The sequence below is a fragment of the Thermobia domestica genome, chromosome 17 (genome assembly GCF_964235325.1).
Source record: "Thermobia domestica chromosome 17, izTheDome1.hap1.1, whole genome shotgun sequence".
NCBI lineage: Eukaryota > Metazoa > Arthropoda > Insecta > Zygentoma > Lepismatidae > Thermobia > Thermobia domestica.
The window spans coordinates 161,718,089-161,736,442 of record NC_137470.1 but is presented as its reverse complement, the minus strand read 5'-3'; the positions used below and the strand labels follow the sequence as shown (position 1 = coordinate 161,736,442).

The window sequence follows — 18,354 nt, the reverse complement described above, 5'->3', positions numbered from 1 at the left end:
AGATCTTCTCAACCGTATCAGAAGGAAATTGTCTACAAATACATAATACCATAGCACAATACAGTTAGTAGTCAGTTTATGAACTAGACCACCGCGATTTACAACGATCCACACTTACGACCAGTTGTACGGGTTCGGTTTAGTGGTTATATCACTGATATAGAAGTACTGTCACTATGATTATAGAAATATAAACATTTTTCAGCATAGAAATCAGTGAAATATAATACAGTGTAGCACACTAAATTATCGGCTGACAATTATATAAAATACTAAACTACGTACAGATTTACAATAGGGATCCATACAAGCGTTCAATGCATATTGACTCCTTTTTTACATTCGGGGGCGCGGTGGCTCAGTGGTAGAGCGTTCACCTCTGGTGCTTGGGGTCCCGGGTTCGATCCCAGCCCCCGCCAAGTGAACTTTGTTGTGGACAAACACCGAGCTCGTGGGTTTTCTCGGGGTTCTCTCGTTTCCTCCTACTTTCTTCATTCCACCATTTCACTCATCTCTCATCATCACCGTCTCCTTTAGCCTAACCGGCATAATCGTGGGACGTAAAACTCAAAGATTTAATTTTTTCCTTTTTTACATTACATTTACCCCTTCTACCCTTCATGTAAGTGGAGCTGTATTTCTCGATGCACAGCGTTATGAGTATAAATATAAAATTTGCATGTATGCCAGAGAGAGTATAGTGAAAAAAATAATTAACTTGTGTGCGGTGGCCACCGAAGGTGAGAACACTACGTAAGCCACTAACAGCAAGAAAAACAGAAGCGGGCCCGCGCGGATGCACAGGGGTGCGTCTGTAGAGAGCAGGCGCGTCAGCGACGGTGCGCGTACAATTTAATGAGGATAGTTGTAAAACACTTCATTTGCGATAAAAAAAAAAAAATGCCTTAGGTGTCTTCATTTACACTTTTACTTAAAAATCTCTTGTATATAAAATTGTTACCGCTATTACTCAGAATTCTAGTATCAACAAAATAAATGTTTCAGTGTACACGTCATTACAACAGCGACAATTCAGCGGTTCTGCTTCATTACAACACATGCTTGCATCACCTTTGCCTACCCTATATTATGAATCATTTGTGGAAGAGTGACTGCTTCAGTTACTCTATTTTTCGCCGTGCATTCATCCAGAACTACGATTCTCACAGGTAAGATCACAACATATCTCTATTACTAACACACTGATCTATCAACATGCTACTTCACACTCGTCTTGTAATTTTAAAAATATGTGTATCCGTACTGTAAATTGTTACCCTAAACCGTGTAGTAGGCTGTCATCTAGTCGAAAAACATCCGGACAGTAGACAACTAACTGTACTCAGTCAGAAATATTTATTTACCGGAAAATGCTATGGGATGCATCTTGATTAATAAAATGACCAAGCTTGATGCAAAAAGCAACAAATGGTTGTGAACATGACTCCAGCGCGAGTCGAAATAGCAACATAAACTAAAGGAAGTGGATCCAGGTGCAAAGGTAAGCTTTATCATTTTGTAGCCCTGTACTCCCATCCATGAAGGTTTCGGTTTGGACCAGCAGGGGTCCTAGAGGGAGAAAACGCCCTAGCAACGGTGTTACTGTATAAAAAAAAAAAAAAAAAAAAAAAATAATTAAAGAACAATGGGTGCATTTCTTTATTTTCAATTTCAATGCTGCTTTTCTTTCTACACAAACCATTATTGATCGAATATTCCAGAACGTTCTAGAATTATCAACAATCTTGGAAATTGCAGACTGTTATAGAAGTTTCCCAAAGGTTCTAGAATTTTCAGGATGCTCTAGAACCTTTTAGAATGATCCAGGAAGTTCTAAATGTTGCAGAATATTCGAAATTATAGTAGAATGTGCCAGCATGTTATATTACTTTTCTATAGGTTCGAAAATGTTCAAGAATGTGCACCACTAGGAAGGTACACATTAAGAATACGGGGTCACTTTTATTAAAGTTTATCATTATGCTCAGGTTCTTCTCAACCTATTAAATGTTTTCAAAGGAAAATGATGGGGTTATGTCTAGATGATGGGAGCCAGCCAACAAAACCTACCTTAACCTAATCTAACCGAATTCGAGCTACTACTACTACTTGCTACTACTACTAGCACTACTTGCTACTAATACTACTACTGTTTTACTCCTACTACTACTACTAATAGTACCACCACTAGTACTACCAACTACTACTATTTGCTCTACTATTACCAATGCTACCACTATTACTACCAACTACTACTATTACTATTTGTACTAATACTTCTACTAAAGGCTGCCCCCATATCTAAACACAATTATCTCTGTGGTGTCCCTGATGTTTACCTGTTCCAGGTTGAGTATCGCCATGCGCCAACACAAGACGAGTCTATATAGAGTAGCGACACTTTTTCCTCAAAGAAACAAGTTTCAGAGTTACGGTAAGAATTACTTATTCAGAAGCATAATTAAATAAAATTGTAGATTACTGAGAAACAACCTTTCTGGGAGATACATTGACAAAAAGTTAAATACATGAAGTTTCATCTTGAAATTACTTAATGCTCTTTGGCACCAGTGTGCTCAAATAGCACCAAAGAAAGTTAACTGGTAACGATGGACCGGAGTCTGAGCCATTACATTCATTTACAAATGCATAATACAAGACAAGCGTCTGATCTTCATGTAGAGTCCTCACGTTTAAAAGTACATAAGAATAGTACATTTCCTATGGCAGTGAATATTTATAACAAGCTTCCTTCCACTTTAAAAAACAAAACATCTGGTTTCAATAAAGTAGTCAAGTCCTACCTACTCGAGTACTGTTTCTATTCTGTAGAAGAATATCTCGCCTGTAATAAATAAGGTTTAAAGTATATATATTTTGTATATCTATAATGTAAGGTTTTATTAACTGTTTTCTTGTTTTATATCGATGTATGTAAATTAGAATAATGAAAAATTGTACCTTTTTTTGTACATAAATTCACACTATTTTAATATTGCATATAGATCTAAATGTATACATATGTACACATTCAGTGTTCTTATGACGTGTCCAACTCATACGTTCACGTTGTGAACAATTTGTATGAAAAAGGATGAAAATAAATGAAGATAAAACGTCTACAGACATGAAGGTATTTTATAAGATCCTTGACACACATCGTTGAAAAAACAATGATGGTATCAGAATCATCACAAAGTACCTAAAATGTCCGTTCTTCGCACAAGGAAAACACATTTATAAGAAATGAATAAGGCTAATCTCAATAAATTGGAAATTAAATATATGCCTGGAAAGCTTTTAAAATATAAAATCGGATCAAGGAAAAGAGAAATGTGAGACAGTAAATTGTATGCCAGTGATATGTTTAAAACGTAACAAGTGAAAGTAAATTACTAAAGGTAAAACTTAGTGAACAGTGCATATAATGGAATTTTAGAGTGTTAAGTAATAATAACGTTAAACAGAATGCCGAAACGTAAAAGAGGAGGTAATCTAGCCACTAGATGACACATGTAGTTTATAAGCAAGTATTGTAATAAAACAACTTAGTTAAGTATGAAATAAAACGAAAATAACATTAAATATAAACCAGACTTTCCTTTCACTACAATTTTCTTCATTCGAATTTAATAGCAGTATTGTTGCTTTGCTTTTGAAATGAATTTCCGTTCACCAAAGTTTCCATTCTTGCATAACCGTGCATTTCTACATAAAAGTACGAAACTTATTAAATAGTAACAAATCAATTTATAGCGAGTCACCTATCTCCTATAAACATATTTCCCCGTGCGAAGAACGGACATTTCAGCTAGTATCAATACAAAAGGAACGAATGCTTATCAAATAATCACTGCAAACGTGCTTTAATAAGTATAATGGAAAAACCCTTTACTTGCAATAAAAAACATGTCTTAAGTGTCTTCATTTACACGTTCACTTACAAATCAGAAGAAGAAAAGTTAGCCTGTACTATTTTGCAGCATTACCACTCTTGTACACAATATATGTTACTTCCGCTTTACCTAGAATTCCAACATCAACACAATAAATTATATTTCAGTGTACACATAAATACTTCTGTGACACTTCAACGGTTCTGTTTCATTAAATCACACACTACCATCACTTTTACACACAGTACATAATTTGTTATTTATGTAGGAGTGGGTGCTTCAATTATTCTACTTTTCGTTCCGCAGTAATCTGGAAATAAACTTCTCACAGGTAAGATTACAACATATTTGTATTACTAATACATTGATCTAACTGCATAATATTTTATGTTCGTCCAGTAATGAGAATTCGTATTGTAAATCGTTACCCTTCTAGTTGACTTACGTCCAGACTCAAGACGATTAACTGTACTAAGTCAAAAAAAAAAAAAAAGTCGACTCAATGATAGACGTTATGGATGGCATGTTGCTCGATAAAACGACAAACCTCCTGTAAAAAGTAAAAAAAATGGTTGCGAACATAACTCCAGCGCAAGTCGAAATAACATAAACTAAAAGAATCGAATGAGGAATGCAAAGGTAAGCTCTCTCCAGCGCAGTATGTAAGATTAATGGAGGGATACATATTCCGAACCAGTGTGCCACACACCTGCTTGCGCTTCCAGCGCATATTGAGGACATGGATCCACAACCAAATTCGTTGCATATATATATTTCTTTTTCACTAAGTCAACCATTTATACCTTAAATAACCATATATGGTGTACGGACTTGCATTTCTCAGGGCAAATTCACTGCAGCAGGGCGTAAATGTACGTGTCCTGTAAATGCTATAGTGTAAACAACACTAATTAACGTGTGCTAGGTTCCTACTAAAAGTATAAATGCTACCAGCTGATTCAGGGCAGGAGCGCAGTAAGAGGGAATGGAGGCAGCGCACGGCTGCGTCCATAGGGGGCATGGCATTAGCGAGGGTAGGTATATATCAGGGTGGATTGATTTAAATCAGTCTGATTTAAATCACGATTTTAATCAAGATTTAAATCACTTGATTTTTTTAATAAAAATCGTTGATTAAAATCAAATTCCGAAATGAATTAATTTAAAGTGAAAGTAAGTAAAATCCCGTTTCTCTTCTGTTATTCCGATTATGGAAGATAATAATCATAATACAGTGAGACTCAAATGTATGTAAGCCCAGCATGAAACGAGTATCATGTGGGAACTATCAGGGAAAATCCCGTTTGAACGGGTTACGGGTGAACCCTGCTTTCTTCTCTTTGTAACACAGGGTTGTAAAATTTCTGTTCTAACGGGGAAATCACCATGGACATTTAAGATGAAAGCTCTTTTGTGTTCATGTCTATTTGTTTATTTCCAGATAATAGGGGCGTATTTAGAGGGTTCGATCCCCTCTCCGAAACAAAAAAAAAAAAAAATTAGATTTTAAAATTTTGGGCGAAATTTATGTACTAAATACATAGAAGTTCCCAGGGTGCGAATTACCGGGGGGATGAGGGGGATTTTCCCCCTCAATCACATTTTTCCCCCCCAAAGAAGTCAGCTGAAGTATCCCCACCGGGGATGATCACTTTCCCCCTCAAACTATGCTTAGTATAACTCCAAATTTCACTGATTTTTGTTATTTCTTGTAAATTTAATCTTCTAGCTGTATTTCGAAATGATCGATGTAAACTGTTCAGTTTTGGTCATTTCTACTTACCACCTAATTACCCACTATTTTCAACGTTGTTTAGTAGAACTATATTATTATGACTACGGTTGTTACTTGCAACTGTACCTTCGTATCCTTCAGTTCGTCATCGTTTGTGAATTTGAATGTACCGGTACTAATTGCGTATAACAAAGCCACATATAGATTTATAAATGTTCTTAGCGGTTGGCCAAGAAGAAGTAAACAAATAGCTTCTTCTACCATACTTGGCGAAGTTCGGATATGTCATATTCATCCTCTATATTTGTATCGATTATCATCTTATTTTAATTTTTGTTATAACATGTTATTTCATTTTCCAGTGTACTCTTTGTTAGCACATGGTCTTCATTCCCTAGTAGTTTGTGTGTATGCAACTCAAAAGTCGCATTTAATTTGTGATAATTAGCATAGTAATCACTGACTTTTACAGTTTACAGAAATGAACTTTTGAACATGTACTCAAAATATGAGATATAGGTATTCTCTCGTAAGTATGTGTTAACGTACACGCTGGGGGATACGCTCCTAGTGAGCAGACATGTTAATGAAGATTATTTTTAGGTGAATAAGCAAATAATTCAAGATTTGCTTCAGCATTTGTTAATACGACTGGTTCTCCGTGTCATTGTTCGTGTCTGTATAAGCATTTCAACTGGAGCGGGGTTTTTTTAAAGTTAACTCTTGATTTTTCCATCTTTTCGCTGTACAGTTTGCTGTCCACGCAATTAATGTTGTCTGAAAAACTTCAGTGTAATGTTTTACTTTATTTGAATAAAGTAGCCCATAGTGAATCAACTCATCTTCAACCTAACAGTAAAGTAATTTTTAAGTGTTGACTTTCTGTGCCCATCACGGAATCGATATTTGGAGAAAAAAAGTCGTGATGAGCACAGCTTTAGCGGGAAGTAGAAGCACAAGCTCGAAATTTGAATTCAGATATTTTAAATATTTGGCCTTCGATTTGACCTTGATGTGAGAAATCGGGACCAGCAACAATCCATTTCTTATTTGATAGGCTAATATCTAAATTTTCTTAAAATAATAATAATAATAATAATAATAATAATAATAATAATAATAATAATAATAATAATAATAATAATAAAATGTCCGGTTTAACTGATAATTTTAGTGATTTTCACAAGACTGAAGTAGATTTCTTTTCGCAACCTGTATGTATTAATGCAAAGTGGAAGCTTTCAATATGAGTGGAAAAATTAACATATGCTTGTGATCATGGCTATCGCTCGAGCCGAATTATTAACTAAATAAACCTTAGAGAGCTACGGGGACAAGACTGAGTACAACATTAAAACACGTTCAGAAAGGTTTAGTGGGATATGTGTATGTCAGACAATATATATGTGCATAGTTATTGTCGGTAGATTTATTAAATTAATAAATCTCTTATTTATTACAGATGTCACACACACACACACACACACACACACACATATCTATATATATATATATATATATATATATATAACCTTCAGACTATGTCCTTTGGCCTAATTTTAATCCCCCCAATATAGATTATCTAATTCGCACACTGGAAGTTCCTCGGGATCGTAATACGACAAATTTTGGATGCGTTAAAATATCGAATAATACTTTTGATAAAGTGGATGCTTGACCCCATTGCAGAACATGCCGCGATCTGCGATGTGATCGCAGAAAATCTGCCGCGCCTGTGCAGGAAAAATTGTAAGAGGAAATAAAATAGCCAACAGAAAAGTATAAAAACGTGCCTGCTATGTATAGATGTCTTAAATGCACGGACAACTCGCATTTGAACTGTTTTTCACGTCACATAAAGCATATTTTTAACAATCACAAGTGTTTCTTCTTCTGGAACTGAGCATCTTGATTTTTTATTTTGGAATTCCTGCAGGGAATTCGTGTTATTATTCAGTTCAAAATCTCTTATCATCGCGAATTGTGTCGAGGAATTTGAAGCTTTAAAATATATAAAACGATAATTATGCCTGTTGTGCTGTATGGTTGTGAAACATGGTCGCTTACGCTGAGGGAAGAACGCAAACTGAAAGTATTTGAGAATAAAATCCTGAAGCGAATATTCGGAACCAAAAGGAACGGAAATGAGAAATGACGAAAACTTCATGATGAGAAACTGCATAATTTATACCATTCACCAAACATTGTTAGGGTCATTAAATCTTGGAGGTTCAGGTGGGCAGGACTGTAGCGAGAATGGAAGAAAGTAGGAACGCTTTCAAAGTTTTAACTGGAAGTCCAATCGGAAAACGACCATTAGGAAGACCTAGTCGCACATGGGAGGGCAATATTAAGATGGATCTCGCAGAAATAAGAATACAAAATAGAAACTGGATTCAGTTGACTAAGGATAGAAGTCAGGAGAGCTTTTGTGAACATGGCATTGAACCTCCGGGTTCCATAGGTCATAGAGTGAGTTAGTTAATTTTAGGCGAAATTTATGTACTTTATATGTATTTCGTGCCGCTAGCTAGTTCCAATTGTTTAAAAATATGCCCCTGCCAAATATCAGTAACTTTCGTGAAAAGAAAAGTGTCATGTTGATATACATTGCTGTACTTTTTCCTTAATGCTTAAGAAACATTGTTTGGGATTGAAATAGGTTAACGATTGGGATTTAATTCAAAATTAAAACCCAATACTTTCACTTAAATGACATAATTAACATTTAATACTAATTCCTAATGTTTTCTCTTCAGTTCGCGACTTGTATCATACGAAGAAAAAGATTTGATTTAAATCAAAAAAATCGATTTAAATCAAAAAAATCAACAAAAATGATTTTTTTGAAAAAAATCATGATTTTTTTCCACCCTGGTATATATACAAAATCGAGGAAAGAGGAAAACACTTTATATAGGATAAGAACATTTACTTACGTGTTGGATTATTAACTTGTGCTTTATTACAGATGTCAAACGTAAGATCCAGACATGCAGTTACTGCTCCTACATTGTAGTTGTAAAATAAAATAACACATTACTTACGCAGATTACAGAAATAATGCGAATCTCTTCACACTTGGAAACTGCTCTGGTTACGCACCATGAGTTGACATACTGCTTCAAAACAATTAACTACATCTTACTTCACTTTCTATACAACGGTTGTTACCTTACGGAGGAATCCGTGCTTAAGCGGTTAGTCATTAATGTATTTCAAATGTTACTTCATGCTTCGCCCAATACCTCAATAATCTCCTCTCATTTGCGTAAGTATCGATATAAAAGGAACGAAAGCCTATCAGATAACCACTGCAACAATCATTAATCGTTCACTTCTCTGTTCTTTAACTTCTTAATATAAAGGTTCTCAAGAGAAAAAGGTTGACGAACGTAGCCCAACAAATATCAAATACACTACATAACTCCTAAACTTCCCAATATTTTTAAAGCATATACGTATTACATTACATAAAAAAAAACATAGCTTTCCTGTTACATAGATTGCTTCTCCGGAAATTTTATTTGTCCCGTCCCTAGCGGCAGAACTTAACCCGTAACTTCAAAACGATAACAACAATTGAAGGGCAAGGGGAAAAAACAAGGAATGCCACAAAACTCCATTTTTGAGAAAACAGCGTTTTAAAATTGAAAACCGCGTATAAAATGAACAGGGGTAGTCAAATCTTTCGCCCATTTCCTTGGATATTTCTACATTTACGCATGCATGGTATATACAATCGAATAGTATAAAGAGTCACCAACAGATAGGGCAAAGAACCCGATAAAGTACACACATGGACATTCCTTGTTTTTTCCCCTTACCCTTCAATTATTAAAATTACGAATAGCAGTACGATGCATTATCTTCTCAGTTTCATTTATCTGAAGGAATCTGCGTGCAGATTAAGAATACCCCACCCAGCACAATACAGTAAGTTGTCGACTCATGATCTAGAGCAATGAAACTTAAGATCATCCACACATATGACTGGTTGTACAGTTTCGGTTAGGTAATTATCATAACCATCGAACTATAATCACAGTAATAACAAGATAAATACTAGGGTTAAGCGCTGTATTCCCGGACCGACTTTAGGAAATGCACCGGGTGAAATGCATAATTTAATCTGGTTTGTGAGGAAGAGTGAGTGAAAAGTCAGGTGAGGAGAATACTTGAAGTTAAGAAAATGTTCGTTTTTGCTGCTAATTTTTGACCTAACTGGCACTGCATGTGGACGCAGAAGGGCTTATTTTGGCAGAGAGGTACACGTATCCTGATTCAATGGCAAGAAAAGCAGTGTTGAAATGGCGCGTACATGTCAAGCTTGTGTCATATCGTGTTTGAGGTTTATCGAATTATAACCTAATCTGCCAGGTGGCCACTAGTATGAAATCATAACAAGTGTTATTGAAATCCGTATCGTTGTCAGAACCCACATGCTTGCACTACCTCGCTTATGCGTGTACCCGCCGTTGCCAACGCGCCTGCTTCCTCCGGACGCTATGGCGTGGGCTATCATCCTTTCGGAGCCCTAACTCGCTTAAGTGCCATTCGCACTTTTAGAGAGCACCTAACACAGGTTGGTTTAAGTATTTTGCACTGTAGATGTTTTGCCATACATCGAGACACCGTATTTGTACGTAAATAATAACTTTCTATTACAAATTGTAAAAGTTTACGCTCCTTTGTTTTGAAGGTAACTGATTTGTAACTCAACCTAACATAACCTAATGTAACGTAATCTAATCTAACCAAATGCATCATATTTTCGTTTTTTTCTTTCTTCTTCTATTTTCGTGGTCCGGTGATACAACACAAATGCCAATCACTGCTATAGTACTATGTACTGTCACAGACATAAACAAACAATTTTGAGCACGAAAAATTAGCGAAATATGATACAATACAGTGTAATACATACTAAATCATCAGGTTACGATTTAGCAGGTTAAGTGCCTCGTGAGACTAGTTCGGTCTCATATAAATTATTTTCTCACGGCCACGTGATGCCAGATTGGTCTCAAACAACCTCTAGTTATCTTATGGCCTGTGCTGACTCACTGATCTCACTTTTTACATTAAAATCTATTGCAGTGTATAGTAGTAGGTCTGGTGGTATGTGAAATACCTTGGCATGTGAAATTATGAGTCCAACGTGGTCTCACATGGTTCTAGCCAAAGTGGCAAAAATAGGTCGTGCTTTCTACATTACTCAAAGATCAAAAATGTATTATCCATGACACTCAAAACTGAGGCAAGACAACAATCATGTGGAGTAAAGTCAACAAAGGCAGAAGCCAAAGCTATACTAAACTCCTTACAAATTTATGCATTCGTATTTTCCCGGGAAAACCTTACACAATCGGTTAAAACTTGCGTGATGACATGGTCTCACGTGGCCAATAAACCTATTCCAGGCGTCGGCCCATTTCGGCTGCGTGAGACTAACGTATCAAGAAAATATCAATAGTGCATAGTAGCGTTACTACATAATTACCTAAAATGATAAATTACTATTTAGAAGGACATACAGAAACCAGAAATAAAGTCGTAAGGGACTTTTTTTTTTTTTGCGATATAGGTGGCACTTAACCTGCTAATACTAAACTCGGTACCGATATACAATACGGACCCATACATATTAATATATTCATCGTATATCAGGGTTGGCAAAAACCATGGTTTATATTGAAATAAAAACAAAAAACAGGCCTTCTTGGTTTAAACCAGGTTTTTTTGGTTTAAATAATTTGCTCTATATATTCATATCATATATGGACAGAAATAATCTTGTTTCGCCTTGATGTTATTATGCAACAACCGGGTTATGCTGGAAGGGGTCACATAAGCTTAAGGCGGAATAAAACCGCTTCTCGAGTTACATCCGAGAGAAAATGTCCTTCATTTGAACTCGGAACCAGGACTAATTGGTCACAAATGCGATACGTCTGCCGACTCACTCACGAAGGAATCCCGATAAAAATACGTTGTACTGATCTTTACATACTCCTTAATATAACTGTCATTTCAGAAGGACAAAAAGATAAAAAGTCGCAAAAGTGAAACCATTATACAGAATTACATATGAACAATTTCAAAGTACTACGGAGTACAGAAGAACCAATTTAGTTCAAGTTAGTTAACAACGACTTATATTGGTCCAAATTAAAGAAACACAACGACTTAATTTGCATATCAGTAAGAAAAGTGAATAAAGATACGAATTATTTGAGTTCACTTTGGCTCAGACTTATTTATACATAAACAGACACCAAAGATACTTCTCATTTCACCAAATGCTTCTCGTGTATGACCCCACCCCCTACACACACACACACACACATATACAGACAAAGTACGGCATTTCGATGTATTTTATCAATAGCAAACATTGAAACGAAACAATATTTAGAATTTTTCTTTGATTGCAATTACATATCAATAATAACAACTACAAAAAAATCACAAAACAAATATTTACAAACATATAAAATAAAAAGTTGCTTTTGTAGTAGAATCTTTTTGAGTAATGAATGGGGAATTTAGGTCTGAATATAATACGAATAATATACGGGAGTGAAACGTGATAACCCACAAATGTGTGTTCATCAAGATTTTACAAACACTTACTCTTTTACGAACATTTGTCGTTTTTTGGTTTAAACCAGCCAACCCTTCCGACGCCAGAAAGACTATAGTGGATATAACGTTAACCAAATTCTGCAAGGTGTACACTGAAAGTGAGAATACTATAGAAGCGACATAGGTTAGAAGCACAGCAAACGAGACCGCGTGGAAACACAGGAGTGCGTCCGTAGAGAGCAGGCGCATTAGTGACGGTGGGTATACACTTTCAGGATAGTGGAAAAAAAACTTCATTTACGACAAAAGAAAAAACATGCCTTAGGAGTCTTCGTTTAACCTTTCACTAATAAATCACAAAAAGAAACGTTACCTGTACTACTTTGTAGAATTATCGGGTTAAGTTCCAAAGTTGGGCGTCTGTTTCCAGCAAAATTTTTAAAATTTACAGGAAAGATATGGATAATTTGATCGTTTGTGTGCTTGATAATATATAAGAGTCTCGAAAAATCTGTTTATTTGTTATATATAAGCGGTTGTAAACGTGGGACTATACGGCGAGCGGAGGGAACTACTTGGCGCAAGGTAACAAAACAGTTGTATTGTGGGAAAGAGATGAGCATTTATGTTATCAACATGGCGAATGTACAAGGGCAATGAAGTAACAGTTTTAACATTTTGTGAAGCAATACGTTGATAACGAACAAAATCTTTTAAAAGTTTGTGAAGAGCACGGATTAATGAACCTAGTAACAAATTGCAGAAAGTGTGCAAAGGAGATAACAGCGAAAAAACGTGGCGAAAGCGGACGCCCAACTTCGGAATATATGCCGAATTATCACTCTTCTGTAAAATATGTCATTTCCTTTAGAAAGTTTAAAAAAAAAATGGTGGTTGCAAACATGACTCTAGCACGAGTCGAAATATCAACATAAACTAAAAGGAGCAAATCACGGATGCAAAGGAAAGATTTGTCATTCTACACTCAGTTGCTCTAGTCAATTGAGGGATACGTGCTCCGAAACTGTGTGTCACTCATCTGTTTTCGCGTCCAGTGCATATTGAGAATACGGATCAATACTTAAATTCGTTGCAGATAGAATACTTTTTCCACTACGTTAATGCTAACTGAGTCAGGGCACACGAGCAGTAGGTAAGGACGCGACGTAGCGCAGGGGTGCGTCCGCATGCGACGGTGGGTATAGACATAAATGAGGATAGCGAAAAAACTCTTACGCTATGTATATGGCACAAGAACACTTACCTTACATGTTGGATTACGTATTGTACGTTGTTATGGACATCAGATGTAAAATGCAGATATGCTGTCATTGTTTCTACATTGCATTGTAAAATGACATAACACATTATTTACGCAAATTTCACAAATACGTTGATCCTTTAACTGTACGATACTTTATACGTATCATGAGTTAGCACACCGGCATCAGATACCCAACTTCATCTCATTTCAGTTTGTAGATTGTGGTTAATAGTTACCTTATAGAGGAACCGTGCTTTAAAAGGTTACATTTTAATTAACGTGTCTCTACGCAGATATGCATCTTAAATGTAAGGAAACAACATATTTCGATAAACAGTAATATGTAAAAACATTATTACCAATTTCTTCTGTAAATTTTAAAATTATGTGGATTCATATTCCAATTGGTACTGCGCTTTCTTCAACGTTATTTATGTTAAGGGGTTATGATAAATTTCACTAGTGGCAAAACCTTTGCAACTACAGTCTCGACCTGAACAAAAAACAATAATAGGCCTACTGTATAGACCTTCTATTTTAACTTGAAAAATCTGCCTTGCACTTGGTATTCAACACCTCGGTCTACCGTAACTCCAAAAAAGTCGTCAATATAGCATGCACTTTACTGCAAAGTACATAATCCTAAGGAGTATGTTTAGTACAAGGGGTCCAGAAGCACGTAAAAAAACACACAATTTACAGGGGAAATGAATGATGCAAGTACTTAGACGTAACAGAACGTAACCAAATCTAACTTAACCTAACCTAATATTAGTAGAAATAAGCGAAATTCTATTATTTGTTGGAAAATTATGCTGGACCCATACACTAATGTAACATAAACTAATCTAATATAAACTAACCGAACCTAACCTACCCTAGTGTGAACAGAAATTGCCAAAACTGTAACATTTTTTAGAGAAAAGAGCTGGAACCCTTCTGCTAAACATAGGCCAATTCGAATTTTGTTAGAAATTCTGAATCAAGTTTATTCTGGAAAATAAGAATTTTAATAATGCTCGCGACGTTCGAACTCAAATCCCATAGCAAATTCTAAAGATCAAACACAGTTCATCACATGCGATATTACATTAAATTACCTTGAGAGCAAATGCCTGCTGGGAAGTACACGCCTGTAATAATACAGGCAAATTTTGCTCGCGACACGTGGACTCCATAACATTTTGAAATAAATCCATAAATCTTGCCATAATTCACAAACACATGGACGTGAAACACAATGTAAAACTTCCCTCAAAGAAACTTAGAACGTCCCACACAGCAATGCACAAGTATTAAAGTTGCATCCTCTAACTGTCAAATTCAAGAAACATGCACGTGATACACAGTCTAAAGCTTCCCTCAAAGAAACTTAGAACTTCCCACACGGCTGTGAATTTTCCCTACACAGTAAACGATTTCACAGAAACCAAACAATAAAACTCAGTACTTAGAGATCTAACAACTAAACATGGAAGTTCTGTAAGCTCATCTTTAGGAACATCCTATAATTCTAAAATAGACATAAAAGAAATCCCATCATTAGCACAATTTGGACCAGTTGTCGACTGGAACGAAATGGGTGCCATGCAGCTCGTTTTCAGTTTAACGTACCACGTAATGTCCTTTAGGCTACGGCAAAAGTATTCGGTTCGTATTGACAAGTAGATTAATAATTGAAATGACACTTTCCCGAAAATTCAATATTACATAGAAAATTAATAGAAATCAGTGAATTTGGGAAAAGTAGCCCAGTTGTCGACTTCAACGAAATGGGTGTAGGAAAAAATCCAGGATTATGGGCAAAGCCATAAGCTGTCGATACGAATGAATTGGCTGTCGTATGATTCGTATTGACATAAAGATCAATGTTTGTATTTTTGCCGAAAATTCAATTTTAGTTGGGAAAATTAACAAAATTACTGGATTTCAAAATTCGGACCAGTTTATCGACTAAAACGAAATTGATGTCTTTGTATTCTTTTTGACAAGTAGATAAATCATTTATATGACAGTTTTCAGAAAATCAATCAGGGAAATTTTAAAAAATCCCGGATTTACTAGTTGTCAACTGCAGCGAAATCGAGGTCAGTCACTGAGTGGGAATTACCGATCTACTTCTTAATACAAAGCGAACGTCAACAGGGTCGTCATTTCAGACTTTGCTTGGGGTAAGAAAGAGAACCACCGACATAAGAATTTCACGTTTTGTACTAGTATATTAGTAGACAATCCACTAAAGTCTATGTATTCCTCAAACTTTTGAGGGGGCAATTGGCCCTCCTGCCTTCCCAAATGGCGCCCCTGAACGACAACTGATCCGCATCGCCCGAAATCCCGGAATTATTAGCTTCCAGGGTTAAAATTGAGTTTTCGGAAAATATCAAATCACTTGTTGATCTACAGAAGCGTACTTGTCGATACAAATCGAGAACCCCCATTTCCTACAAATCGAGAACTTGTCTGTATTTCCAAAAATCTGGAGCTTTTATAATTTCCCGGATCAAAATTGAATTCTCGAAAAGAATATATCAATTATTGATGTACTTGACAGTAAGAATCAAATGATATCCAATTTGTCCCAGATTGATTTTCCCAGTTGTTTAATTTTCGGGAAACGTCATACTTAATTATTACTATTATTGAAATTTAGTTGCCACATTATAATACAAAGCCTTCAAAATTGTGATAAGCAGTGGCGTATTTAGGGGGGTGGCTTCCGGGCTTAAGCCCCCCCACCGAAATCTTACTTAGTATAGTCAAGTAAATGAAATATCTTGCAGAATTTTCACATTTCCAGGCAAAGCCCCCCCGAAACGTAGCAAAGCCCCTCCCGAAACAAAATCGTAAATACGCCACTGGTGATAAGTATTGAGGTATGTAACTCTTGTCTTGTATGTATTTAAATACGTAACATATTGGCGTATAGAACACTTACATAATAATTATTTATGTTAGTTTTGAGGTTAGCGCTATTCATGAATTACGAACAAGTATACACAACAACACCGGCGAAGTGAGAAAAACTCACCCATCCTAATTTGTATGAACAAGCTATAATACTAATTTACTACACCATTCCTATTGCTTAGCACTCTCACAGCCAGCGGCAGCGAAACTGGTATTAGAGCTCCCCAACGGAAAAGAGAGAGAGAGAGAGAGAAAAAAAAAAGCCCTATGGAAACACATTTTCGTAAATTTGAGGAGCTTGTAAATTTCCTACTCCGGCACCGTCTGTGGGCTGCTTAGTGGCGCCACTGATCACAGTAACCTTATGTGTATATTATTATATAAATTAACTTCAATACTTACGATCTTTTCTTTCTAGAGAATTTTCATTCTCCAACACATATCCAAATATCAAAGGTATATCTAATTTTCTTCTGTCTTTTTTGGTCTTTACGCATATTTGTGTTCCAAGTTTTTGCCGTCTTTTCTCCATGATTTTCTGCACGAAAACAACTAAAATCGTAATCCACAGAACTAAGCTCAATGCTATATAGACAATGCGAGACTTCCTCGAAAATGATACCGAGCACCGTACTAGTGCAAAGCAATATTATTCATTTACGTATAACCAATAGAGCACTTCGCTTCAAACACTAGACACAATTTTGCCCTTTTCACGTTGTTGGAAACAAACTCTGGTTTCAAATCGGTTCAGTTACTAATCTTCAGCTGGAATAAACACATCACCATTTATACATTTTCCACTTTTTGTAGTGTTTACTGTCTGCTCTGATGTTGATTGTATAAATTTTTTACCAGTAGGTGGCAGGCGAATTAGTCGCTTAGAATACGATCAAACTGCGACACACAAATCGTAAATATATATTTTTGAGAGATGAAAAATAAATTAATAAAACTAAGTGTGTGAGATAACAATTGCTAGCATCTAAAGAAATTAATAATATGGTGCTATACACCAACAAAGTTGAAACTCCTTTTCATTTTGTGTTGTCAAAAGTATAAATTAACTCAGTCACTGAAAAAGAAATTCTATATTTTACCAAAAAAAAAAAAGACGCAGCCATTGCGTAAACGTAAAAAATAATAAGTTCCATAAAAATGAAAAAAGAATTCTTATTGCATTCATCACTTATTAAGTAACACTCCCGCATTCCCGCTCCTACACTGTTTTTTAGAATTTTTGCTTTGTGTATACATAAAAAATTTGCTGAGCAAAACAATATAATAACATAAAAAAACTACATGTAGCTTTTCATGTGAATATATTGTTTTGTTCAGCAAATAGTTTGTTTGTGCTTTTTAGACTTCCAAATTATGTTATGCATGAGTGTCGGAAATGTAAGTGCTATGGACGTCCAACCGTTTGTCGGCAGGTATAAGTGCAAAATAGTAACATATATCGAGAAGCTGTTTTTCTGTAATCGATTTAGCGTCCCAAGATAAGATTCCATCCTCACTATTAACCCCCTATTCAAATCGAAAATAGTATAAACATTCCGGTTTCAAAGCTGGCTGCCATAAACCAAAAGTGGTATGAAACAGGGGCGGCTTTAAAATTTTCATTTTGGGTAGGCCCGCTCCCTCGCTAATGGATACATTTGATTGGTTAATGACAGTAGGAAATTACTTTTACAAAAGTGCAGTGGCGGATCCAGGTGGCAATCGCCCCCCCCCCAGAAGAGGAAATTTTTTAATCCTATATATAGTTATTCATGTGTCTAGTGTTACGTGTTTTTTCTTACTTCTCCCCTGCATATTATAGTGTTGTTAGTGTTCTTCCAGTGTATGTTTGTGTCTGTAACAATGCAATGGTCCTCAGCGTCTCCTCACAGTTACAAAAGCAAAAGCAGCGTTAGTACAATTATTTTCTTTCACATTATTTTTTCTGCTATTTTCAAATC

The 18,354-nt window shown here is 35.8% G+C and overlaps 1 protein-coding gene across 2 annotated transcripts in view; it reads right to left on the bottom strand.

The window, feature by feature from the left end:
• The window catches only part of LOC145674451 (proline-, glutamic acid- and leucine-rich protein 1-like), a 94,211-nt gene extending 79,426 nt beyond the window's left edge, over positions 1-14,785 (bottom strand). Inside the window, exon 1 of one of the 2 annotated variants that reach the window (XM_081744520.1) lies at positions 14,584-14,785. In XM_081744520.1, the coding sequence (XP_081600646.1) occupies positions 14,584-14,694 (111 nt within the window). In that variant the 5' untranslated portion in view covers positions 14,695-14,785. The remainder of the gene's footprint in view (positions 1-14,583) is intronic. The other variant, XM_081744519.1, reaches the window with a different exon arrangement.
• Between the last annotated feature and the right edge of the window lie 3,569 nt (positions 14,786-18,354).